The sequence below is a fragment of the Perognathus longimembris genome, chromosome 7 (assembly GCF_023159225.1).
Source record: "Perognathus longimembris pacificus isolate PPM17 chromosome 7, ASM2315922v1, whole genome shotgun sequence".
Lineage (NCBI taxonomy): Eukaryota > Metazoa > Chordata > Mammalia > Rodentia > Heteromyidae > Perognathus > Perognathus longimembris.
The window spans coordinates 73,260,606-73,287,473 of record NC_063167.1 but is presented as its reverse complement, the minus strand read 5'-3'; the positions used below and the strand labels follow the sequence as shown (position 1 = coordinate 73,287,473).

The following is a 26,868-nucleotide window of genomic DNA, read 5'->3' as shown; positions in this document are numbered from 1 at the left end:
CTCTGCAGGGGCAGGAGTGGGCGGAGCTTCAAACCCAGTCCTCGCGATCTCGTCTCTGATTGGGTAGAGTAGTGTATGGTCGTGGCCTGGGGCGGGGCCGCTCTGCTTTTTGACAGTTGTCTCCCGCCCAGCCCCGGTTGAGTCGGGTAGGTCTGGGAACCTGTGCTGGGCTCTCCACGCGTCCCCGTCCTCCCGTGGCCCTGGCTCCAGCCATGAAGCGCTTCTTCTCTTGCTCCAGTTCACAAGTGGCGGTAGGTTTCAATAGGTGTGGCCTGGGTCTGGGTTCAAGACGTGTTGAGAGAAATTTTGAGTCCCAGCTTCATGCACCATCGCCTTAAGCTTTCACCGTCTGGGCGCCTCCGCAATGCAGCCCGCTAGCCTTGCTAACCTAACAGCGCTGTCACCCAAAACCTGTACTCCCACCGCTGACCTGGCTTCTGAGCCTCTTCCTTCCTCAAGGTCCTGTACTGCTTTCTTGTCTCACTAATCATGTACCCCTACTCCAACTTCTGGAAGTTTTTCTGCAGTCCTATCATCTTCCCAAGGCCCTGTTCTCTATTGCTGTGTCTGCCAATTCCAAAAGACCACAAGAATCTGCCCCATCCCCTTCTCGGGCTTCAGCTCCCTTCATCCCCCTATCTTCCATCCTTGCCCCACAGTCTCATTTCCATCCTGCCTTGTCCTTCCATATGGCCTCATCCTTCTTGTTTGTTCCAGCCCAGCAGGTACTCTCAGCCCCATTGCCCCCCATAACCTTTCTTCACAGTCTCCTCTGTCCTTGTAGCCATCTCATCAACCATTCCCATACCCTCACCAGCACTACTGAACCTCAGTCATCACTCCAAATCTCTTTCCCAATGAAGCTTTCAAAACAGCAGGTGTGTGTGTGTGTGTGTGTGTGTGTGTGTGTGTGTGTGTGTGTGTGTACTGGGGCTGAAACTCAGGGCCTGGGCACTGTCATCTAGCTGTTATTGCTTCAGGCTGGCATTCTACCACTTGGACCACAGCTCTACTTTCAGCTTTTTGGTGGTTAATTGAAGATAAGAGTTTCATGGACTCCCCTGCTCTAGCTGGCTTTGAAACCATGATCCTCAGATCTTAACCCCCTGAGGAGCTGGGTTACAGACATGAGCCACTGGACTTTCTGTTCTTTCCTTCAATCTGTGTCTCATTCTGCCCAATAGTCATTCATCTCTACCCAACCTTCCCTTTGCTCTGGATCTCCTTCTGCTTGCTCACTGTGGGTTAGGCTTGCAGGCTAGCTAGCCTGATGGGAACTGCCAAAAGATGCACAACCGTGCCTGGCTGCTTCTGAAAGGATGGGGTGATTTGCCTGCAGAATCTACTCCGGCCAGTTCACTGCGGTGTGCTCATCACTCTGGTACATGGGCTAGGCAAGGCTTTCTGCCTGCTTCTCTCCAGACTCTTCTTTTACTCTGAACCCACACCCAGTTGTTAATGACTTTTAATTCACAGTTTTTATTTTTTGATTGCATTAAGAACAAGGGAAGAGGCTAAAGCAGACACATTGTGAGAGTTCCTGTCAGGTCACTCTATATTCTCCACATTCTGCTGAAGATAGCATCTAAACTGTGTGCTGGGTGTTCATGCCTGTAATCTTAACTATTCAGGAGGCTGGGATCTGAGGATCTTAGTTCAAAGCCAGGCTTTGAGATTCTTAACTCCAATTTATCACCAAAAAGCCAGAAGTGGAGCTGTGGTTCAAGTGGTAGAGCACCAGCTTTGAGCAAAAAAAGCTAAATGACAGTGCCCAGGCTCTGAGTTCAAGGTCCAGTGCTGGGACAGAAAACATAAAGAAGATAGTAGTTCAGAAAGGACATAGCTTCTTCTTCTCTGAAAATCTTACAGAGAGACCCCCTTCCCTGCCCTCAATCTGGGAATAGAATTTTCTCTGGAGTTTGGGATTATAGATCATTCAGAAGCGAATTAACACGTTACTCATATTGCTTGGTTGACATGACTTTAGTGGTGTCATTTATTTGTAAGCAAATATGAGAAAGATTCAGTTAGCTTACTTTGCATGGGCAGGTCACAGAAACTAGGAAGAAAGCTATGAGGCAAGAGTAGGAATGCTGTTGAGACCTGTCCTGTCCTATTTCCATTTGTTCCTCCATTTAGTTTCTTTACATTGACCAACTTGCCAAAAGGCATTGGGTCTACCCTCCTGAGAGTCTGTCATAACTTATAATGATTTTCTTATTCATTCATATGGACTATCTAATTAAAATCCTGAACACTCTTTCCTTCTCAGGTTTGTGCTTGGGAATGAGGAACTATTTCATTCTTCCTGATTTTCCAGTCTCTGGGCAGTGCCTCCTTTCTCAAGTACAGAGTAATAGCTGGAGTTGAGGTTTTAGAACCATTTGCACATCTTTCTTGACTCTTAGCTGTCCTGGGGTTTTTTTTTTGTTGTTGTTGTTTTGTCCTGAGATTTGATCCACTCTAAACTTTTTTTGTGTGCATGTGCCACTATTGGGTCTCAAACTCAGAGCCTAAGCACTGTCTCAGAGCTTTTTCACACAAGGCTAATACTCTATCACTACTTCCAGGTTTTTGGTGGTTAGTTGGAAATAATAATCTCAGAAACTTTCTTGTCTGGACTGACTTCAAACCTCAGTCCTTACATCTCAACCTCCTAAGTAGCTAGGATTACATGCCATCAGCACCCAAACATTTGTCTTTCTTGACTCTAACTGGAGAATCTACTCTAAACTCTTCTTAGTATAACAAGATTTTAAGGTGGTGAAAGACTGAAAGTAGAGGATGGATTTAGAACTATCTAAAAAGGAAAGTTATTGCTTAGTCTTTGGTGTGCAGAAAGCTTGAAAATACGTTAGGGTCTGCTATAACTTATCTTTCCCCATGTGTCCTATGATAATTTCTTCCACTTCTTTGGGGGTCTAGCAACATGGTACCCACTTGTAAGAGGAATACTGCGAGTTTTGCTGGCTACTATAACACCTAGCTTCTTGCTGGTGCCAGGAGTTACCCCCGCTATCCTACCTCACACCTCTGAGTCCAGCTCTAGAGTCCTATGCCCTCCATTTGAGGGAAGAACAAAAAGGTCAGTGATTATTCCAAAATTAGTCTATGCAGCCAGGCATTGGTGGCTCTTGCTTGTAATTCTAGCTTCTCAGGAGGCTGAGATATGAGGGTGTTAACAGACAAATTTGTAGATTCTTGTCTCCAATTCACCAGCAAAAAGCCAGAAATGGAGCTGTGGCACAAGTGGTAGAGTGCCAGCCTTGAGCAAAAAAATGAAGGGACAGTGCTCAGGCCATGAGTTCTCAGTGCTGCAATCTAAATAAATAAGTCATCAATACTATCCACTATAACGGAAGATCAACAAATAAACAAACACCCAGCTCCTATGCTGTACATTGGTGGCTCACATCTGTAATTCTAGCTGCTCAGGAGGCTAAGATAGGAGGATCACAGTTCAAAGCCACCTCAAGCAGACAAACCTATGATAGTCTTATTTCCAATTAGCCAGCAAAAAGCTAGAAGTGGAGGTGTGGTTCAAGTGTCAGAGTGCCAGCTTTGAGTGAAAAAAGTCAAAGCAGGGGCTCAAAGTGAAGTTTAAGCCCCAGTACCAGCATACATACATACATACAGACAGACAGAAACACACACACACACACACACACACTCACACACACACAGAGAGCGCCTATAATCTTTTATTTTATTCAAGTACAGAATATCTTCATAAGTGTCTTACATATGAGCTTACTATGCCTAGGTAGGCAATAGAGCAAGAAGCAGATCCATAGCTTTAAACTGTTGGCGCCAGATCAGTTCCATTTGAAGTGTTGAGAGATCCTGCCTGGACACTCAGGGCAGCCTTTCCATTTCCATTCACCTGTTCTGCAAGAGTAGCCACTGTGGCCTTCACTATCTTGTGGCCTTCTATCTTGGTAGGCTGCTGACAGGTACTTCAGCCAGAGATAGGAGATGGTACGCTTACTTCTACAAAGGCCTCCTAATCTCAGCTATAGAAATAACACACTTGCTATTCAGTCTGCTGATTCATTTAGTGATTGTCCCCCTCCCCCGCCCCTCAGGGTTATGATAGCTATCCAATTTCCCCTCTCCAAGGTGCTAAGGGATGGATTGGATCTTGGAATTGGAAAGCAACATCCTATCCGTCTAGCTTTTTATTCCTCCTTTTATTTTGTTGTGTTGGCTCTAGGGTTTGAACTCAAGGACTGTCACTCTTTTGTGCTCATATCTGATGCTCTTTAACTTGAGCCACACTTCCACTTCCTGCATTTTACTGATGAATTAATTGGCTATGAGCCTCTTGGATTTGTCTTCTCAGGCTGACTTTGAACTATGATTTTTTAGATCTCAGCCCTGAGTTCAAGCCCCAGTACCAGTACAGAAAAAATGAAAAAAAAGAAAGGACGGAAGGAAAGAAAGAAAGAAAGAAAGAAAAAGAAAAAGATTATAAAGCCTGGTGTGGTGGTACACATCTGTATTCCCAGCACTCAGGAATTGGAAGAAGGAAGATCACAAGTTCCAGGCCAATCTGGGTTACATAGCACGAGCCCCTCTCTACAGAAGGCAAAAATAGAAAACATTCTGAGCCAGAGAACTTCAGGTTGAGGCCCGGTTCCAACGAGTGACCTGGTTCCCAGGACGCAGTGTTGTTACGTGTCAGAGTCTGTTAGTACGTGGAGTTATTTTGCTTACTTTGTCCTTTGAGAAAGAACCTGTTTGGAGACTTCTCCCTGGGGAGTATCTGAGGGCGGGTGGCTGCACCTCGAGGCAAGTTGAGAAGTGTGCGCATCAGGAAATAAGTAAACCTTTTTCTTTGGAGTAGGGAGAAATAGGATTGAGGATCAGGTAGCCTGGATTCTAGTTCCAACTTGACCACTCTCCTCTCCTCCTCCTCCTTCTCCTCCTCCTTCTCTTCCTCCTCCTCCTCCTCCTCCTCCTCTTCTTCTTCCTCCTCCTCCTTCTTCTGGTCTGGCATGGGGCTTGAACTCAGGGCTTAGATGCTATCCCTGAGCTCTTTTGCTCAAAGTTAGTGCTCTACCACTTTGAGCTACAGGCCCACTTCTGGTTTTCTCTGTATTGGACAGAGAAAAAAAAAATCAGAAGCACACTGATATTAGAGCATGGTCCAGGATCACATAGGAAGAGTAGTCAGCCGGGTGCTGGTGGCTCACGCCTATAATCCTAGCTACTCAGGAGGCTGAGATCTGAGGATCGTGGTTCAAAGCCAGCCTGGGCAGGAAACTCATGAGACTCTTATCTCCAATATCTCCAATGAACCACCAGAAAACCAGAAGTGGCACTGTGGCTCAAGTGGTAGAGCACTAGCCTTGAGCTGAAGAGCTCAGGGATAGCATCTAGGCCCAAAATTTAAGTCCCATGATCCACACACACAAAAAAAAAGTGGGTTCAAGCCATGCACCAGTGGCTCACACCTGTAATCCTAGTTACTCTGGAGGCTGAGATCTGAGAATTGTACTTTGTAGACAGGAAACTCCGTGAGACTCTTATCTCCAATAAACTACTCAAAAAAGCCGGAAGGGCACTGTGGCTCAAGTGGTAGAGTGCACACCTTGAGCAAAAGAAGCTCAGGGACAGCGCCAAGGCCCGGGGTTCAAACCTCAGAAGTGGCAGGAAGAAAGGAAGAAAAGAAGGAAGGAAGGAAGGAAGGAAGGAAGGAAGGAAGGAAGGAAGGAAGGAAGGAAGGAAGGAAGGAAGGAAGAAAGGAAGGAAGGAAGGGAGGGAGGGAGGAAGGAAGGAAGGGAGGGAGGGAGGGAGGGAGGGAGGGAGGGAGGGAGGGAGGGAGGAAGGGAAGGAGGGAGGGAAGGAGGGAGGGAAGGAGGGAGGGAAGGAGGGAGGGAAGAAAGATTGCTTGAGGTTGGGCTCTGGTGGCATGTCTATAATCCTAGCTACTCAGGAGGCTGAAACCTAAGGGACTAGTTTTTCAAATTAGAAAAGTCTGAAAAACTCCATCTCCAATTAACCAAAAACCTAGGCTAGAAGTTTGGCTCAGGTGGTAAATACACGTTGCGAATGAGCAAGATAAGAAAGCTCTAAGTTCTGAAGCCAAGCTCAGCTATCAAACCTGGAAGTCATGAGGTCAGCCCCAAGTACCAGAAAAACAAATTTGTCCTGTCATTGGTTAATAGTTTATCTTGCCTATATAAACAGTATTTGAAAATGAGTTATTGGGCTTCCGTGGACACTAATTTTCTTCACCACTTCCTATAACCTCTTTTTTTGTTGTTAAGATTATACTCCATAAAACATAATATGCCACCACCAATTTCTCATTCCTTCCTGTCTTATTATAAGGATGTCATACATTTATATGACTCTATGGTTTATAAAGAGATTATGTACATATTAGCTTGTTTAATATGCACAACCTGATGAGGTAGTTATTATTAGCCATATTTTATAGGTGAAGAAACAGGTCTGAGGTGTTTAGTGGCTTGCTCTAGGTCACCTAGCTGAGAATGTAGCTAAACTAGGTTCTAAACCCAGCTCAGCTTACAATACATTTATCTGGGGCCCTTTTTGCTATACCAAAGATCATGGCAGAAAAGAAAGCAAAGAATTCTGGGCCTAAACAGGCTTCTCTGTGCTTTCAGCCCTAGTTTCTAACAGCTCTCTCTTTCACACCCTGGAGTACTTCAATTATTATAATTACTCCTCCATAGCAAAACGCAAGCTGGAGTGAGAGGACAATGTATCACATGTGGCTTTTGTAGGAGCCACCTGCTCCCTGCCAGGGAAATGGGGAGAGAGGGAAGGAGAGAGGAAGTCCTCCACCACCTCTGCCCTTCCGTGATTCTGTGCTTCCTCAACACAGCTAGAAATCAGTCTTTGTCTCTCTCTCTGTGTGTGTGTGTGTGTGTGTGTGTGTGTGTGTGTGTGTGTGTGTGTGTGTGTGTATTGGGGCTTGAACTCAGGGCTAAAATGCTTTCGTTTTTTTCACTCAAGGCCACCCCTCCACTTCTAGCTTTTTGCTGGTTAGAGATAAAAGAGTCTCAGAGCTTTTTTGTCCACGCTGGGTTCAAATTATGGTCCTCAGAATGCAGCTTCCTGGGTAGATGGGATTATAGGTGTGAGCCACCAGCCTCCTGCTTTTGTCTTTAGCTTGCTGTTTCCCTAAGAAAGGGAATAGGGGGCTGGGAATATGGCCTAGTGGCAAGAGTGCTTTCCTCATATACCTGAAGCCCTGGGCTCAATTCCTCAGCAACGCATTTATACAAAAAGGCCAGAAGAGGCGCTGTGGCTCAAGTGGTAGAGTGCTAGCCTTGAGCAATAAAGAAGCCAGGGACAGTGCTCAGGCCCTGAGTCCAAGCCCCAGGACTGGCAAAAAAAAAAAAAAAAAAAAATAGGGTACTTAGACATGATATAGGAAAACAGATGCCCAGGTGTTCCGATCAATTCTGGGACTCAAAGCTGATGGGTAGTGACAGTATGGTTAAGGATTTGGACTCCAAGCTATGACCTAAAGCTAAAATACCTTGATTTCCTTCTGTAAGGACAAGAAAACATGGCAATCAGGCTGGGGTCACTTCTGTAATCCTAGCTACTCAAGGAGGCTGAGATCTGAGGATCAAAGTTTGAAGGCAGGGGCTGGGGATATAGCCTAGTGGCAAGAGTGCCTGCCTCGGATACACGAGGCCCTAGGTTCGATTCCCCAGCACCACATATACAGAAAACGGCCAGAAGCGGCGCTGTGGCTCAAGTGGCAGAGTGCTAGCCTTGAGCGGGAAGAAGCCAGGGACAGTGCTCAGGCCCTGAGTCCAAGGCCCAGGACTGGCCAAAAAAAAAAAAAAAAAAAAAGTTTGAAGGCAGCCCAGGCATGAAAAGTCCATGAGACTCTTATGTCTAATTAACTACCAAAAAGCAGGAAGTGGAGGAATAACAGAAGTATTAGAATACCAACCTTGAGTGAAAAAGCCAGGCAAGAACTCCAGGCCCTGAGTTCAAGCCCCACTGAGGCCCTTAGCTGTTTCACTGAAGGCTGGTGGTGCTCTACCACTTGAGCCACACATACCTCCACTTCTAGCCCAAAATATACTTGAAACAACATTTAAATATGTAATAATAATAATATGTTTTTGGATACGAAGTCTCCCTGTATGGCCCAGATTTGCCTTTGAAGTGAAGATTCTCCTGCCTTAGTTTCCAGAGTATTGGGATTCCAGGCATGTGCCATACTTCCTGGCCAATAATTTCTAATCCAGGGTTCCAGTTCCCTTTCGGTCCATGGCTGGCAGTGTAAACAGCTTAATATTTAGCAGGCCTACCTGAGAAGGACCAAATGAGCCAGGCAGAGTGGCTTAGAAAACCACGAAGGGGCTTTGAGAAGGTTCCTTCTCCTTGGAATGGACTCTCCCATCCCCTTCTGTGTTCACACAATGTGTGGCTCTCTGACCAGGTGGAGAGATGGAACCGCCGCGATCAGAAACTGCTGGAGGCCGTGCAGCGGGGGGGACGTGGGGCGCGTGGCTGCCCTGGCCTCCAGGAAGGCTGCCCGACCCACCAAGCTAGACTCCAGCGGCCAGTCACCGTAAGTAAGTCCTAGCCCCACCCTGCTCTATCCTTCTGACTCCACCTGCTTGAAAACTTTAAAATACGACCAGGAAATGCTATGATTAGCTCCCTTTGTGTTGTAACTAACAAACATATTGCCTGGTCACTGGTGGCTCACGCCTGTAATCCCAGTGACTCAGGAGGCTGAGATCTGAGGATCGCCTTTGGAAGGCAGCCCAGGCAGAAACAAAACTGTGAGACTCTTATCTCTAATTAACCAGCAAAAAGTCAGAAGTAGAGATGTGGCTCAAGGGGTACAGCACCAGCCTTGAGTTGAAAAAGTCAAAGACAAGTGAAAGGTCCTGAGTTCAAGCCCTAGTACCAGCAAACACACACATACACACACACACACACACACACACACACACACACACACCTTTGCCGTGTATCAATCACAGAATAATGTGAGAGCAAAGAGGTTATTATTCCTGAGCTCTGTCCATTTCTCATCTCACACTAACAACACTGACTGGAGGAGTAAAGCTCATTAAATAAACAACAAGCTCCTATGCTAAACAGCATTTCATAATGATGAGGGTGTAGATGCCTGGGAAATTCAGAGAGAAATGGACATCATGAGAGTGCTAGGCCAACCTTCCACTCTCCTCTCACAGAGCACTCTGACACCTTCAGTTCTGCTCAGGGAACTGGGTTCTGGGCTCAGATAGGTAGAGGTGTGCCCAGGTCACCCGGTATAAAATACCCTGAGTCTTGGGGATCCCATGTGGACTTTTCCTCCAGCTCCTCTGACTTCCAGATGGCAAATTATACGGCCTTCTCTCAGGAAGTCAGGCTTCCTAAGAGGAGCTCCCTCTCTGCTTTTGGGATTGGGTTTGATAGAAGAGGTATAGCAAGGTTTTGTCTATTAAGTGTCCTCTACTGCTTGGTGCTGTTGGCTCACACCTGTAATCCCAGCTACTAAGGAGGCTGAGATCTGAGGATCAAGGTTCAAAGACAGTGAGGACAGAAAAGCCTGTAAGACTCTTATCTCTAATTAATCACCAAAGAGCTAGAAATGGAGCTGTGGCTCAAATAGGAGAGTGCCAGCTTTGAGTGGAAAAAGCTAAGCCAAAGCATAAGATCCTGAGTTCAAGCCCCAGTACTGGTAAAAACAAACAAACAAACAAAAACCAAACAAACAAATAACAAAAGTCCCCACTAGAACTTCTGCCTAACACATGAGCTCAAATCTAGCATACAAAAACTCTCCCATTTATTGGCTGCAGTAGTACCTGCCTATAATCCTGGTACTCCTGAGGCTAAGTTAAAAGAATAGAAAATTAGAGGCCAGCCTGGACTATATAGTAAGACCCTGTCTCCAAAAGAAAAAGAAAGCAAAATGAAACATAGATTAGAATAGCTGTTGGAAAATTAGACATGAAAAAGAGGAGAGTGGGTATTCCTCTTTGGCTCCCGGTTCCTTCATCCTTTGGCCTCTTGGCTTTGACTCCAACAGCTTCCACCTGGCAGCCTCCAAGGGCCTGACGGAGTGTCTGACAATATTACTGGCCAATGGGGCAGACATCAACAGCAGAAATGAGGATGGTGAGTTGCAGAGCGCTGGGCTCCACTGTGGGGCACGGCTGGGCCCTGCTACCTATTCCAATGGTGAACCCTCACAACCCTCCTCAGTAAGCCCTAGCTAGCATCCCTCCCTGGGTTCCCCTACCTGCAGCCAGGCACATCCCACCCTCACCCTCACCTCTGCCCCAGGTTCCAGATGCTTGGGGAACAGGAATTTCTGGCCTGTGCGTCTCAGAGCTTCTCTCTGTAATCTCTGATTACCTGTGTGTCTCTTCCTTTCCCTCCCCAGTGAGTCATGGGCAGGCATAGGCCTGTTCCCCTCCCCCACCCTCACTCTTCTTTCTCTTTCCAGGAAGCACCGCCCTGCATCTGGCCACCATCTCCTGCCAACCACAGTGTGTAAAGGTCTTGCTTCAGGTGTGAGCAAGCCTCCGGCAGCGTTATGCAGAAAGCACAAGTGGATCCACACTCTTTTTCTTTTCTTTTCTTTTCTTTTTGGCCAGTCCTGGGGCTTGGACTCAGGGCCTGAGCACTGTCCCTGGCTTCTTTTTGCTCAAGGCTAGCACTCTGCCACTTGAGCCACAGCGCCACTTCTGGCCATTTTCTGTATATGTGGTGCTGGGGAATTGAACTCAGGGCCTCATGTATACAAGGCAAGCACTCTTGCCACTAGGCCATATCCCCAGCCTTTTCTTTTCTTTTCTTTTCTTTTCTTTTCCTTTCTTTTCTTTTCGTGTGTGTGTGTGTGTGTGTGTGTGTGTGTGTGTGTGTGTGTTGGTGCCATTACTGGGGCTTGAACTCAGGGCATGGGCTCTGGTTCCTGTCTACTTGAGCCACATCTCCACTTCCAGCTTTATTGTTGTTGTTAGTTAAAAGGAGATAAGGGGGCTGGGAATGTGGCCTAGTGCTTGCCTTGCATGCATGAAGCCCTGGATTCGATTCCTTAGTACCATATATACAGAAAAAGCTGTAAGTAGCACAGTGGCTCAAGTGGTAGAGTGCTAGCCTTGAGCAAAAAGAAGCCAGGGACAGTGCTCAGGCCCTGAGTTCAAGCTCCATGACTGGCGAGAAAGGGAGAGAGAGAGAGAGAGAGAGAGAGAGAGAGAGAGAGAGAGAGAGAGAGAGAGAGAGAGAGAGAGAGAGAGAGAGAGAGAGAGTTCGCTCAGATTTTCCTGCCTGGGCTGGCTTTGAACTTTGATCTTGGGATCTCAGCCTGATGAGTAGTTAGGATTACAGGTGTGAGCCACCAGTGCTTAGCCTTTCTTTTATGGTGCTACTGGGGTTTGAACTTAGAGCCTTGCATCTGGTAGGTGGTTCTTCTACCACTTAGGCCATGTACCACTAATCAGAATCTTTTTTCCATTTTTTTGTTTGTTATTGTTTGTTGTTGTTTTGTCACTCCTGCGGCTGGAACTCAGAGCCTGGGCACTATCCCTGAGCATTTGTACTCAAGGCTGGTGCTTTACCACTTGAGACACAGCACCACTTCTGGCTTTTTCTGGAGATAAGAGTCTCATGGACTTTCCTGCTATGCTGACCTAAAACCCTGATTCTTGTATCTCAGACTCCTGATTACAGCCATAAGCCACCAGGGCAATGCCTGGCTTTTTAGTACTTACTTGGAGATGTAAGAGTCTCACTAATTTTTCTACCTGGGCTGGCTTTTAACTGTGATTCTCAGATCTTAACCTACTGAGTAGCTAGTATTACAGGGGTGAGCCACCAGTGCCAGCTACTCAGAGTCTTGTAGTTAGGAGCAATAGTTAGTCAGATGTACCATTTTCCTCCTCTAAACGTTTATTTAACACCTTTTCTGGGCAGACACCACATTAAATACTGCTCTTGAGGGCACTTCATGTAGCTAGTTCACAAGTTTACTATTGAGCTCTGCCACTAGCCGAGCCATGGATGAGGCTAAATACTGTGAAGATGTGCAGAGGTCTTCACTTATATCAAAGCCCCACTCAGGTTGTTTTGAGGCAGTTCATAGACAAGTAGCATAAATGCATGTGCTGGGTGTAGTCTATGCGCTCAAGCCTATAATGCTAGCTACTCAGGAGGCTGAGATCTGGGGATCTCACTTAAGAGCCAGTCTGGGCAGATTAATCAAGATTCCTATCTCCAATTAACCAGCAAAAAACTGGAACTGGAGGTGTGGCTCAAATGGTAAAGAATAAGGTAAAACACACATGAAATAACGTGTGTAATATAAATATTGTCGCTAAAATACATACTGCACAATTACTTCAATAGGTCATTAAGTATGTGGCAGTTCTGTTTTTTGTTGTTTTGTTTTTGTTTTGCCAGTCCTGGGCCTTGAACTCAGGGCCTGAGCACTGTCCCTGGCTTTATTTATTTATTTATTTTTGCTCAAGGCTAGCACTCTATCACTTGAGCCACAGCGCCACTTCTGACTTTTTCTGTATATGTGGTGCTGAGGAATAGAACCCAGGGCTTCATGTATGTGAGGCAAGCACTCTACCACTAGGCCATATTCCCAGCCCCAAAGCAGTTCTGTTTTTGTTCTTTCCCATCTTCCCCAAATCTCACAAATACCATGAGAAGCCTACAGTACCAGCCATGGATTCAGGTGTCATTTCCACCTAGCATGTTTATTCATTTGATTTTTTTCTTACACCCTAGGTTTAGGAACCAAGGCTGAAATTAAGTTTGCCTATGGCCTGCTTGGAATGGACTGGGCTTACCTCATAGTCTGGCTTCCCCCAGACCACAATCCTAGTCAGGCTTTGTTAGCTGATGCCTGTAATCCAAGCTATTCAGGAGGCTGAGATGTGAGGATCACAGTTCAAAGCCAGCCTGAGCAGAGAAGTCAGGGAGACTTTTACCTCAAATTAAATCAGCAAAAAGCTAGAAGTAGGGGCTGGGAATATGGCCTAGTGGCAAGAGTGCTTGCCTCATATACATGAGGCCCTGGGTTCGATTCCTCGACACCACATATACAGAAAATGGCCAGAAGCGGCGCTGTGGCTCAAGTGGCAGAGTGCTAGCCTTGAGCAAAAGAAAAAAAAAAAAAAAAAAAGAAGTCAGGGACAGTGCTCAGGCAAAAAAAGCTAGAAGTGGAGCTGTGGCTCAAGTAGTAGAGTGCCAGCACTGAGTGAAAAAGCCAAATGAAATGGTGAGGCCCTGAATTCAAGTTCTAGGACCAGCAAATAGGGAAAGGGGAGGGGAAGGACCTGGGCTGGGATACAGATTAGTGGTAGAGCACTTGCCCAGCATGCATAAGACTCGGAGTTCAATCCCTAGCACACACACAAACAAAACACCCAAAATTTTAAACAGATAACAATAAGGAACAAATAACAATAACAACCCTCCGGCCCCTCCCCCTTTCCTCTTGTGCCAATCCTGGGGCTTGAACCCAGGGCCTAGGCACTGTCCCTGAGCTTTTGTGCTCAAGGCTAGCACTTTACCACTTAAGGCACAGCTCCACTTCCAGCTCTTTTTTTTTTTTTTTTTTTTTTGATAGTTAATTGTAGTCTCATGGATTTTCCTGCCTGGGCTGGCTTTGAACTTTGATCCTCAGATCTCAGTCTCCTGAGAAGCTAGGATTATAGGCAGGAGCTACCAGGCCAGGCTTGCCACTACCTCTTTCACCATGGAAGCTGACAAGCCAACAGGGGGTATTGGATGAGGATCTTCACACTAAGCTCTTCATTGTTTCCTTTTGTGGCTCTTTGCAGCACGGTGCTAATGAAGATGCAGTTGATGCCGAGAACCGTAGTCCATTGCACTGGGCAGGTGCGTGGCTGGACAGTGGAGGGACTACGGGGGTGGGGAAGACAAAGGGAAGGCAACATTTGTTGGGAAGGGCAACCAGGGCAAACCACTGAACTGGTAGAAGGGATGCTGGGGCATGGCATGGATCGCATGTCTTTCATTCTTCCCCAGCCTCCTCTGGCTGTGCCTCGAGTGTCCTCCTGCTGTGTGACCATGAAGCCTTCCTGGATGTATTGGATAATGTAAGTAATCAATAGACAAGTGGGAAATGCTCGTGCAGGGAGCGGCTGCTCTCTGTACAGTATTGAGCATGCCGTCTTCATAGAGCAGGTATTAAATAAATGTTTGTGAATGAAAAATAAATTATCAGCTCTTTTTCTTCTTTCTTTTTCCTTTTGGTGAAGGTACTGGGGCTTGATCTTGGGATCTAAGCATCATGTCTTAGCTTTGTTTTGTTGGTTTATTGGAGAGAAGAGTCTTGTGAACTTTCCTGCTTCGACTGGCTTCAAACTGTGATTCTCAGATTTCAGTATCCTGAGTAGCTAAGATTAGATGTATGACCACTGGTACCCCAGCTGGCTATCAGCTCTTTTATGGAGGGTAACAGAAGTCCATTTGGCCAAATATTATCATCTGTAACTACAACCACTCTCCTTTTTTCCTCCTCCTCCTCCTCCTCCTCCTCCTCCTCCTCCTCCTCCTCTTCTTTTTCTTCTTTTTCTTTTTCTTCTTCTTCTTCTTCTTCTTCTTCTTCTTCTTCTTCTTCTCTCTCTTCTTCTTCTTCTTCTTCTTCTTCTTCTTCTTCTTCTTCTTCTTCTTCTTCTTCTCCTCCTCCTCCTCCTCCTCCTCTTCCTCCTCCTCTTCCTCCTCCTCCTCCTCCTCCTTCCCCCTCCTCCTCCTCCTCCTCCTCCTCCTCCTCCCCCTCCTCCTCCTCCTCCTCCTCCTTCCTTTTTGCCAGTCCTGAGGCTTGAACTGAGGGCCTGAGTGTTGTCCTGAGCTTTTTTGCTCACACCTAGCACTCTATGTTTGAGCCACAGCTCCATGTGTGGCTCTTGAGATTAGAGATAAGAGTTTTATGGACTTTCCTGCTTGAGCTGGCTTCACATCTCAATCCTCAGATTTCCACCTCCTGAGTAGCTGTGCATGAGTTACCTCCTGTATTTTGTCTTCCCTTCTCATGAAGAATTAAACCTTGTCTTTTAGTCTTTTAGAGAGCGTCTAATCGTCCAAAGGGCAGTGTTTACCTATAGGATCTGAGCTTTTATGGGGGAGGGGAGTTGGTATGATTGTGCCAAGTCCCTGGCTCCTTCTGGCTCCTGGTCACCCACCTTCTCCTCACCGTCTGTGCAGGATGGCCGCACACCCTTGATGATCGCATCACTGGGTGGCCACGCAGCTATCTGCTCCCAGCTGCTGCAGAGGGGTGCACGAGTCAACGTCACGGACAAGGATGACAAGTGAGACATCCCACTCTGTCCTCCACTCGTGTCCAGATCCACAGCAGAGGCAGAGGGCGCTGTGTGTGTGTGTGTGTGTGTGTGTGTGTGTGTGTGTGTGAGCGCGTGCAGGAAGAGGGCAGACCAGTCTCTGTCATGGGATCCTCCTGCCAGCAGTGATGACTCAGAAGAGCCTGGTCTGCTGCCATGACTGTCTTCCCAGCATAGACCATCCCAGAGATGGCATAGACCTGTCGGGGATCATTGGCTTAATTTAATTGTTTTCAAGCTGTCTTTCAAACAAAGGCATCTCTTTTGGGGAAACAGGATTACAAAGGGCATTTTATTGGGCACAAGTTTTGGATAATAGTACTGCTTGCTCCAGGCAGGCAGAACCTGGTGTAGCCCAGTGAGAGTGCCAGGAAAATCCCGAGTTCTGGGATCCTTTTTTCTTTCCTGCCCAATAAAAATTTTATTCAGAAGCCAGGTGTGGTGGTGGAGTGTTGCAATTCCAGCCCTCAGAGGCAGAGGCAGATGTGAGTTCGAAAGTAGCCTAGGCTACATTGAGAGACTCTGTCTTAAAACAATAAACAAATTCATGCAGTAACTTAATAGTATATGAACAGATAAGATGGAGTCCTTTTAGTTGGCCTTTGTTTTTTGTTTTGTGCCTGTCCTGGGACTTGAACCCAGGGCCTGGATGCTATCTCTTAGCTTTCTCACTCAAGGCTAGTGCTCTACCATTTGAGCCACAGCTCTACATCCAGCTTTTTGCTAGTTAATTGGAAATAAGAGTCTCCTAGACGTTCCTGCCTGGACTGGCTTCAAACCCTGATCCTCAGATCTCAGCCTCTGGAGTAGCTAGGATTATAGGTGAGAGCCAACAACCACCTCTAGCCTTTTGGTGGCTCATTGGAGATAAGGATCTCCTAGACTTTTTTTTCTCCCTGTGCTATCTTCTAATGGTGATCATCGGACCTCAGCCTCAGATAGCTAGGATTACACTCATGTGCCACCAGTGCCCAGCATGGTCTGTGGTAACACTGTCTTGACTGGCGTTAAGACTACTGTCCTGACCTCTTTGAGTGAGAGCTGCTTCTGTGAATGGCATTTCTGGAACTGGGACTCCTAACTTCCATGAGGGAAAGCCTATACTCACCTTAATCTCTCCTCTCAGGTCAGCTCTGATCCTGGCCTGTGAGAAAGGCAGTGCAGAAGTGGCTGAACTTCTCCTGAGCCATGGAGCAGATGCAGGGGCAGTAGACAGCCTGGGCCACAACGCTCTGTATTATGCTCTGCAAACACAAGACAAGGCCTTGTGGGGATTGCTGAGGCAGGCCCTGAACCGGCGGCGACGAGGAGGTAAATCCCAAGTATTTCATACATTCTGTCAAAGTAGAATCATGACATCTATTAAAAAAATTTTTTTTTCTGTAAGAGCTGCCTGTAATCCTAACTACTTAGGAGGCTGAGATCTAAGAATCATGATTTGATTCCAGCCTGGGCAGGAAAGTCCATGAGACTCTTTTTTTTTTTTTTTTTTTTGGCTAGTCCTGGGCCTTGGACTCAGGGCCTGAGCACTGTCCCTGGCTTCTTTTTGCTCAAGGCTAGCACTCTGCCACTTGAGCCACAGCGCCACTTCTGGCCGTTTCCTATATATGTGGTGCTGGTGAATTGAACCCAGGGCTTCATGTATATGAGGCAAGGACTCTTGCCACCAGGCCAATATTCTGAGCCCCATGAGACTCTTTTCCAATTAACCACTCAAAAATCAGAAGTGGAGCTGTAGCTCAAAGTGGTAGAGCTCTAGCATTGAGCAAAAGAACTCAGGGAAGCACCTAGGCCCTGAATTCAAGCCCTATAACTGACAGAGAAAAAAAAAAAAAGAACATGAGGCCCCGAGTTCAAGCTCCACTACTGGCCGGTGCATACGCAGGCACACACACACACACATACACACACACGAGAAGTGTGCAAAGCACACAGACCTTTCTTTTCTCTCATTTGATGTCTTTTCTTCATAGGTCAGAAGCTGGTTCAACATCCAGATCTTGCATCTCAGGTACCCCCCTCTTTTTGTCTCTGACCCACCACAGGCTAATGGGGTTGTCCTTGGGGGCCTTCCTGGGCACCCTGAGTTTCCTGCCCTTACTTGGCTGTTATGGTTTTGATCTAGGCCTCTCCATCTGAGCACCAGATGGGTTCTCCACCCACCAGTCCATGGAAGGCAGAGCCTGAGGAGGAGCAGGAGGAAGAGGAGGAGGAAGACCCATGTTCAGAAAAGTGGAAGCTGAAGTATGAAGAGGAACAGAAGAAAGTATCTCAGTTGGAGCAGGAGTTGGAGCGAAAGACAGAAGAATATAAGGCTCAAGCTATAGCTTACTTGGGCCTGGAAAACCAGATTAGAGAGCAGGTACAGGAATTGGGGCAGCTCCTAGTCCACCAGCCTGGAGCTCCAGGAGGGCAGGGCTCTGGTTTCCGGCCTGGAGGAGATGGCATGGAGCAGGGTTGTCCTCTGGATCTGCTGGTTGAACATATCCAAGCGCTGAAGCAGCAGCAGCAGAGGACTACAGTGAAGCCATCATTAAGTCCTAAAACAGAGGAGCCTGCCTCAGCAGACATCCAGCATGGAGTCCATGGAAAGTCCAGAGCTGAAGAGGGACCATCTCAGAACCCAAGGTCTGAGCCCACCAGGAAAGATGCAGGGCAGCAACTGATCAGCAGTTGGAGGCAGACCCTTGGCCCTGATCGCAAGGACCAGCTTTGTGCTACCCAGGAGAGGCCACAGGCTCTGGGGGTGGAACCAGTGGGCAGGATGGAAGAAGTAGCAGGCACAACCGCCATGAACCAGCTACTGCTACAGCTCAGGGAGGAGCTGGCTGCCGTGTGGAGAGAAAAGGATACCGCCAGAGGGGCTCTCTCCAGACCTATCCTGGAGGGAGCCCTGGGGACCCCTCGGGCTGAGGCTGCAGCTGCGGCCTGGGAGAAGATGGAGGCCCGTTTGGAGCGGGTGCTGGTGAGGCTGGATCAAGCAAAGGTGGGACTACAGGGGAAAACTGAGGTTGCAGGGAAGGAATCCGGTGCGGGACAAGGAAAGGCCAACCCAGGGGGCCAAGAAGGCCCTAAAGAGAAGCAAAGGGTTCCCTGGGACCGAGGAGAGCCTCAAGGGTCTCCTGGAAGAGAGCAGAGCCCAGGAGGGGCCAAAGGACCGCTGGAGAAGGAGGTGTCCGCCCTGAGGAAGAGTAACAGCCACCTGCTGGAGGAGTTGGAGGAGCTGGGACGGGAGCGGCAGCGATTGCAAGGGGAGCTGCAGTCGTTGGGTCTAAGGCTCCAGAGGGAGTTCGTGCCCAGGCCCGAGGCGCAGGTCCAGCTCCAGCAGCTGCGGCGGAGCGTGGGGCTGCTGTCGGATGAACTGGCCACGGAGAAGGAGGCCACGGAGAAGCTGAGACAGCGCCTGGCCTCTCAGAACAGCGGCGTCAGGGAGCTGTGGGAGTGTCTGCCCCCAGACCTGGTGGGCAGCCAAGGGGGGGCAGAACCCCTGGAAGAGCTGCAGGGGTGCATCCGCGCCCTGGTGGACCGGCATCGCCAGGCTCAGAAGGCGGTGGCCCAGCTGGAGGAGGAGAACCAGCGCTTGCGGGGGTCGCTGTCCCCCTGCGGGGGGCCGGCGGCGTCCCCACAGGTGGCCGCCCTGGAACAGGACCTGGGGACGCTGGAGGCGGAGCTGCGGGCCGTGCAGGCCACCATGGGCGCCAAGAGCCAGGAGATGGCGAAGCTGAAGCAGCTGCTGTACCAGGCCACGGAGGAGGTGGCGGAGCTGCGGGCGCGCGAGGCGGCCAGCCTGCGGCAGCACGAGAAGACGCGCGGGTCGCTGGTGGCCCAGGCGCAGGCGTGGGGCCAGGAGCTGCAGGCGGCGCTGGAGAAGCACCGCGCGGCGTGCGCTGAGCTGCGGCGGCTGCGGGACGAGGCGGCGGCCGAGCGCAGCCGCGCCGAGGCCCTGGAGAGCCGCGCCCGCGAGCAGGAGCGCTGCGTCCGCGAGCAGGAGCGCAGCGCCCGGCGCCTGGAGGAGAGGACCGAGCGCCTCGCCGCCGCAGCCCGGGACAAGGAGGCCAAGGTGGGCGCCCGACGAGTCCCGCCGGCGACTCGGAGGAAACCTTGCAAGGGGCGGGTGGGGTGCACCGGGCCTGGGCACGTTACACACACCTGGCTGTGATCACTTGCCAGGGCCGGGAGCACGCCCCCAGGGCAGAGCTGGAGGGGGAGGAGGGAGGGATAGCAGAGGGGAAACTAAGGAAACGGAAAGCAGGGTGGAGGAGAGGGAGAGAGGAAAGGAAGGAGAGAAGAAGGAAGGAAGGAAGGAAGGAAGGAAGGAAGGAAGGAAGGAAGGAAGGAAGGAAGGAAGGAAGGAAGGAAGGAAGGAAGGAAGGAAGGAAGGAAGGAAGGAAGGAAGGGAGGGAGGGAGGGAGGGAGGGAGGGAGGGAGGGAGGAGGGAGGGAGGGAGGGAAAGGAGGGAAGGAAGGAAAGAGCATTGGTTCCCTGAAGGAAGGGGACTGAGGGACTAAGGGAGGGAGGGTCCCGGGTTCAGGTGAGGGTTTGTTAGGTTTCCCTCCAGAACTAGGGACCTTCCACTTAGGGTTTTAGCAGAATAAGAAATTCTGGACAAGTCAGAAAACTTGGCAGAGCTCTACTGAGTAAGTAGCAAGCAGAGAGGCAGAGGCACATTCCAACAGACTGTGGGTGCTCAAAGGGAGACACCCAAGCTGGGCATTGGTGACTCACGCCTGTCACCCTACTCAGCAGGCTGAAATCTGAGGATAACAGTTCAAAACCAACTCTGGCAGTAAAGGCCATGAGACTCTTATCTCCAACTAACCACCAGAAAACCCGAATGGCTCTGTGGCCCAAAGTAATAGACTGCTAGCCTTGAGCAGAAAAGCTCAGGGACAGCAAGGCCCATGACCGAGGCGGGGTGGGGAGGAGGAGGGACACCCTAGGCTCTTTGACATCAGGGGTATATATAATAAAAGGCAGGGGTTGACTTAAAATTATTCTAGGATAGTGTTTGTCTTTGTCCTCACACCCGACACATACTCACTCTTGGCGTTACACTTGGGGCTCAGGGGCTATAAGACAGGTGCTGCTCATTGAGCTTTTATCATTATGTTTGGGCATCCCTTCAAAGAAAGGATGCATTCTGCCATACATTTTTCAAGACAGATGTTCATCCTTGAGATAAGTACTTTGTGCCAGGAGGAGTCCTTTCATGAGTATTTGCTTTTCCAGGATACAGGTCTTTCCTTCCCTTTCTTTTTTCCTTCTTTGTCTCTTTCTTTCCCTCTTTCTCTTTCTTTCTTCCTCTCTTGCTTTGCTTTCTTTCTTCTTCCCTTTCGTGTGCCCGTCTTGAGGCTTGAACTCAGGGCCTGGACACTATTTCTGAACTTCTTTTGTTCAAGGCAAGCACTCTATCACTTGAGCCACAGCTCCACTTCTGGCTTTTTAGTAGTTAATTGGAGAAGAGAATCTCATGAAGTTTTCTGCTGGGGTTGGCTTCAAACTGTGAACCCCAGATCTTAGCTTCCTGAGTAGCTAGGACTTTAGGAGTGAGCCACTGCACCCAGCTTGATACATGTCCCTCTTTATGATGCCATTGCTCAGTTTTCAGAACACACTATTTTGGTCCAGCAGGCAAGATCAGATGGAGATACTCTTGTTCTTTTTTTTTTTCTTTTCACTAATACTGCAGTTTATGAAGGAGTGTGGGATTGAAGCAAAGAAGATAGTGCTTATGTGTTTCCCATAGAACAACTCATTAAAGACAGTGTTAGTTTCTGAATTCATAGCTAGTGTTTACCATGCCTCATTTCCCCTAATCTATCCTCAGGAGACAGAAAGAGGGAGGGAGAGAGGAGGGAAAGGAGAGAGCGGAAGGGAAGAACTCCCTCAGGCTTCCACCAATGGAGCACTAAGGGCTTGTACCATTTCAGCTTAGCTTAGATAGGATATTAGCCTGGCAATGGCTGTCTTACTTTTGTCAGTCATGAGGCTTGAACTCCGGGCCTGGACACTGTCTCTGAGCTTTTCTGCTCAAGGTTAGCACTCTACCACTTTGAGCCACAGTACCACTTCTGGTTTTCTGGTGGTTAATTGGAGATAAGAGTTTCATAGACTTTCCTGCCCAGGCTGGCTTTGGACCACAGTCTTCAGATCTCAGCCTCCTGATTAGCTAGGATTACAGGAGTGAGCCACCAGTGCCTAGTTTAACGGTGTCAGGTATTGCTATGGTTTAGCTGACCTTCTGATTGCTCTGATATCTTCAGGTACTTGTTTGTACAATGAGCCACACACCACAAGAACAAAGTTTTTTTTTGGGGGGGGGCCAGTCCTGGGGCTTGGACTCAGGGCCTGAGCACTGTCCCTGGCTTCTTTTTGCTCAAGGCTAGCACTCTGCCACTTGAGCCACAGCGCCACTTCTGGCTGTTTTCTGTATATGTGGTGCTGGGGAATTGAACCCAGGGCCTCATGTATACGAGGCAAGCACTCTTGCCACTAGGCCATATCCCCAGCCCAAGAACAAAGTTTTATTGCCTCTAAGCACCAGCATTTTTGCTGTTTTGTAATTGAGTTATGACTAGCATCCATCCTCATTGAATCTTGCTGTGTTCAACTATTGTGTAAACTTGCGCTGTCAAAGCATTTGTCCAGAATTGTTATTGTATTACATTTGCCTATCCTTCCTTCCTTCCTTCCTTTTCCCTCCCTCCCTCCTTCCCTCCCTCCCTTCCCTCCCTCCTTCTCTTTCTCTTTCTCTCTTGTCAACTCAGGGCCTGGGTGCTGTCCCTAAGCTCTTTTGCTCAGGGCTAGTGCTCTACCACTCTGAGCCACAGGTGCCACTCCAGCTTTCTAGTGGTTAATTGGCAGTAAGAGTCTCATGGACTTTCTTCTCAAGCTGGCTTTGAACCGTGATCTTCAGATCTCACCCTCCTGAGTAGCTAGGATTACAGGCGTGAGCCACTGATGCCCAGCCCTCCCCCCACATTTTCTTTTACAATCTAAGAAACAAAAATACAATGAGAAGGAAATAAAAGAGGAATCTGTTCTAGGTTTTTTTTAAAAAAAGCCAGGCACCAATGGCTCACACTTGTAATCCTAACTACTCAGGAGGCCGAGATCTGAGGATCATGGTCCAAAGCCAGTATGGGCAGGAAAGTCTATGAGACTCTTATCTCCAATTAACCACCAGAAAACTGGAAATGGTGCTGTGGCTCAAAGTGGTAGAGTGCTAGCCTTGAGCAAGAGTGCTCAGCGGCAGTGCCCAGGGCCTGAATTCAGGGACCACAACTGGCAAAAAAAAAAAAAATCAAATTACTGAGAGCATGGTTGGGAAGAGATTAGATTTACCTAAGATATTCTCTAAAAAGTAGGTGTTAGCCATGTGTGGTGGTACATGTCTTTAATCTTAATCCTAGGGAGGTGGAGGGGCATGAGGATGGCAAATCTGAGGCTAGTGTTTGAGTCCAGTGAGATCTTGTCTAAAACAACAAGAACAAATGAGCCAGGCACTGATGGCTCATGCCTATAATCCTAGCTCCTCAGGTGGCTGAGATGTGAAGATCAAAGTTCAAAGCCAGGCAGGGCAGATAAATCCAAGAGCCTCATGTTCAATTAATGTGAAAAAAGTCAGAAGTGGGAGGTGTGGCTCAAATGGTAGAATGCCAGCTTTGAGCAAAACAAAAAAAAAAAAAAACAAAAAAAAAACTAAGGGACAGCGCGATGTTCTGAGTTCAGTCCCCAGTACTGGCACATGCACGTGTGCACAAACACACACACACACAGCTGAGCAAAGTTGCCATTATTATTGTTATTACCATCCCTGCCAATGTTGGCTACCATTACCTGTAGTTGCCCTTTATCTCCATCACTCTGTGTCCCAATCCCCAGAAGGGAATTGGGATCCAGCACTGAATTCATAGCATGCTCTATGGAGCCAAAGGCAACTTGGTTCAAATAATGATTTTCTTGTAAGTTGTATGCTTTGGACAAACAGGCTCTCTGCTTACAAACTATGGCTAATAGTTCCCTTAGTATTGTTCTCAGAAGAAAAGCTGGTTTATACGAGACAATGTGTATAAAAATATCTGGCTAATAGCATATTAAATGAAGCTGACTTTGCGTGTGAGTGGTATTGGGGGCGGGGAAAGACTAAGCCTTCACTGCTTTCATTTGTTTCCTTTTGGGCTCAGATCAAGGAATTGTTGAAGAAACTGGAGCAGCTTTCAGAGGAGGTGCTAGCAGTTCGGGGAGAAAATGCTCGCCTTACCCTTCAGCTGCAGGTGACTTGGGTGTGTGTGGGGGGGGGGGAAGGGGGAAAATGGACAGGAATAGCAGAGGCTGTGAAGTGAGGTCCAGTCCGAGTCAGTGATGGATCATGGGAGACTGGTTAATAAAGTGACCATTTCAACTTTTTGCTCCTAGCTGGGTGCTTGAGGCTCGGGCCTGTAATCCTAACTACTCAGGAGGCTGAGTTCTGAGGATCACAGTTCCAAGCCAGCCCAGGGAGGAAATTCCATGGTACTCTTACCTCCAATTAAACACCAAAAAGTTGGAAGTGGAGATTGCTCAAGTGGTAGAGTGCCAGCCTTGAGCAGAAAAAGCTAAGGGGCAAATGTCCCAGATCCTGAGTTCAAGCCTCATTATTGGCACAAACAAGATAAAACACAGATCTTTCTGTTCTTTATGCTTGGTAAATATGGGGAGGGTAAGCAAGTATTATATGTAACTTTCATATTCTTTCTTTCTCTCTCTCTCTCTCTCTCTCTCTCTCTCTCTCTCTCTCTCTCTCTCTCTCTCTCTCTCTCTCTCTCTCCCTCCCTCTCCCTCTCCCTCTCCCTCTCCCCCCCCCTCTCTCAGGATTCCCAGAAGAACCATGAGGAGATCATCTCCACTTACAGGAATCACCTGCTGAATGCGGCCCAGGTCAGCATGGCACAGCCCGGGAACATAGAGATCAGAGCTGAGGAAGGGGTATTGCCTTTTCTTTTCTCTTTTTTCTATGCCAGTCTTGGGGCTTGAACTCAGGGCTTGGGTGCTGTCCCTGAGCTTTTTTACTGAGGGTAGCACTCTACCATTTCTACTATTTGATCCACAGCTGTATTTCAGGCTTTTTTTTTTTTTTTTTTTTTTTGCCAGTCCTGGGGCTTGAACTCAGAGCCTGAGCACTGTCCCTGGCTTCTTTCTGCTCAAGGCTAGCACTCTACCACTTGAGACACAGTGCCACTTCTGGCTTTTTCTATATATGTAGTACTGAGGAATCGAACCCAGGGCTTCATGTATGGGAGACAAGCACTCTACCACTAGGCCATATTCCCAGCCCACTTTTGGCTTTTTGCCTTTTCTTTTTCATCCATGCTGGACATTTCCAGGTTGAGTGCCAGGTCTCTGGATATCATTGATAGATGCAGAGAGTTTGGGCATGGGTGTGAACATGGGGAGAGGTGTTTGTGCCTCCTTTTCAATTCTCTGACCCTTGTAAGGGAGCCACACTGATGTTGACTCTCATTTTCTATTCTTCATCTTTTTCCCTCCTCGTCCTCGTCCTCCTCTTTCTCCTCCTTCTTCTTCCCAGTCATGGAGCTTGGGACTCAGGGCCTGGGCACTGTCCCTGGTTTCTTTTTGCTCAAGGCTAGCACTCTACCTCAAGCCACAGGGCCACTTCCGGCTTTTTTTTTTTGTTTATGGGGTACTGAGGACTCAAACCCAGGGCTTTGTGCATGCTAGGCAAGCACTCTACCACTGAGCCACCTTCCCAGCCTATTCTTCATCTTCTTTTGTGTCTTTTCTGTTACCTCTAGGGCTACATGGACCAGGATGTGTACAATATCCTACTTCGAATCCTCAGCGTGCAGGAGGAGTGAAGCAGCCTCTCCAGGTACCCTCAGAGAACATGAGATTTCTGTGCTATGAGTTGTGGGTTTGGGGTAATAAAGGAGGAAACATGGGAGGAAGACTTGGGAAAGGAAGTTTGCAAAAAGGAATAGAAAGCTCTTTTTTTGCTGGGCACAAGTGGCTCATGCTTGTAACACTAGCTACACAGAAGACTGAGATCTGAGGATCATGGTTCAAAGCCAGTGTGGGCAGGAAAGTCAATGAAGCTCTTACCTTCAATTAACCACCAGAAATGCCAGAAGTGGAGCTGTGTGGTAGTGGAGCTGTACTCAAGTTGTAGAGCATCAATCTTGAAGGGAAGAAAAGTAAGGGACAGAGCCCAGGCCCTGAGTTCAAGCGGCAGGATTGGCGCGCGCGCGCACACACACACACACACACACACACACACACACACACTCACACTCTACTTTCTAACTGGCTTGGAGCACTTGAGGTGAGGTCATTTGGGGAGTATGGGAAAATCACTGAGTTGAGTCAGGAATCCATAAACAGGTGAGTGTGTGGGTGAGTGTGTGTGTGTGTGTGTGTGTGTGTGTGTGTATGTGGGCTTAAACTCAGGGCCTGTGATCTTGCTTTTTTTTTTTTTTTCTGCTCAAGGCTGGCGTTCTGCCAATTGAGCCATACTTCCACTTGTAGCTTTTGTTGGTTAACTGGAGATAAAAGTTTCCTGGAGTCTGGATAAAAGCCTTCCCTGGCTTGGCTTTGAACCAGAATCCTCAAATCTGTTTCCTTGGAAGATAGGATCACAGATATGAGCCACCAGTGCCTGGCAACATAAATGACGACTTACAGACTGGTCTTCTCCTGGTTCCCCTTGGTTCTCCTCCTCGGTTTAGAAAGATGAGGGTCCTTGTTAGCATGTTGACATGCTAACATGAGAAGACTGTGGAAATGAAGATGTGTGCATTTCATCATCATCTTCTTTCTTGCAGGCAATCAGAGCATCCTTGGTTTACACATGCTCCATCAAGCTGTGGCAAGTGGGGATTTTGGACATTTGATGGGGGCTGGGGGTGGTGGGGTTTCACTTGATTAATGGACCCCAGACTTGATGCCCTGGATTCTTCCACATGGATGAGACCAGAGGTGTGGAAAGCCGTTCTGTGGGAATAAAGCAGAAGATAGGATGGTCCTGAGTGTCACTGTGTTTTCTGTCTAAAGGGTGGGGTGGGGGAAGAAGTCTTGTTGATTCTCCTTTCCTTTCTTCTTTTTCTTTTCTTTTGCCAGTCTGGGTGCTTGAACATCAGGGCCTAAGCACTGTCCCTGGCTTCTTTTTGCGCAAGGCTAGCACTCAAGGCTAACACTCTGCCTCTTGAGCTATAGTGCCACTTCTGGTCTTTTCTATATATGTGGTGCTGAGGAATTGAACTCAGGGCTTCATGTATATGAGGCAAGCACTCTAGTCACTAGGCCATATTCCCACCTTCTCTTTTCTTCTAAAAATAGTTTTAGAGCTCAAACCTGGAATCCTAGCTACTCAAGAAGCTGAGATCTGAGGATTCTGGTTTAAAGTTATCACAGGCAGAAAAGTATGAAACTCTTATTGCCAATTAACTAACAAAAAGCTGCAAATGGAGGTGTGGTTCAAGTTGTAGGAAAAATATATTATAAAAACACTAGGAAATTTAGAAGTTTATTT

At 48.1% G+C, this 26,868-nt stretch overlaps 1 protein-coding gene across 1 annotated transcript; it reads left to right on the top strand.

Moving 5' to 3' along the window:
* The first annotated feature begins 212 nt into the window (after positions 1 to 212).
* On the top strand, positions 213 to 25,255 carry Ankrd35 (ankyrin repeat domain 35). The gene is given in 14 exon segments (XM_048351910.1): positions 213 to 251; positions 8,438 to 8,488; positions 8,490 to 8,569; positions 10,049 to 10,137; positions 10,469 to 10,533; positions 13,818 to 13,875; positions 14,026 to 14,096; positions 15,205 to 15,311; positions 16,468 to 16,652; positions 17,315 to 17,352; positions 17,467 to 19,401; positions 23,528 to 23,617; positions 24,195 to 24,260; positions 25,136 to 25,255. Coding segments are annotated over 14 exon segments (2,937 nt in total). The 3' UTR covers positions 25,199 to 25,255.
* Positions 25,256 to 26,868: the final 1,613 nt, after the last annotated feature.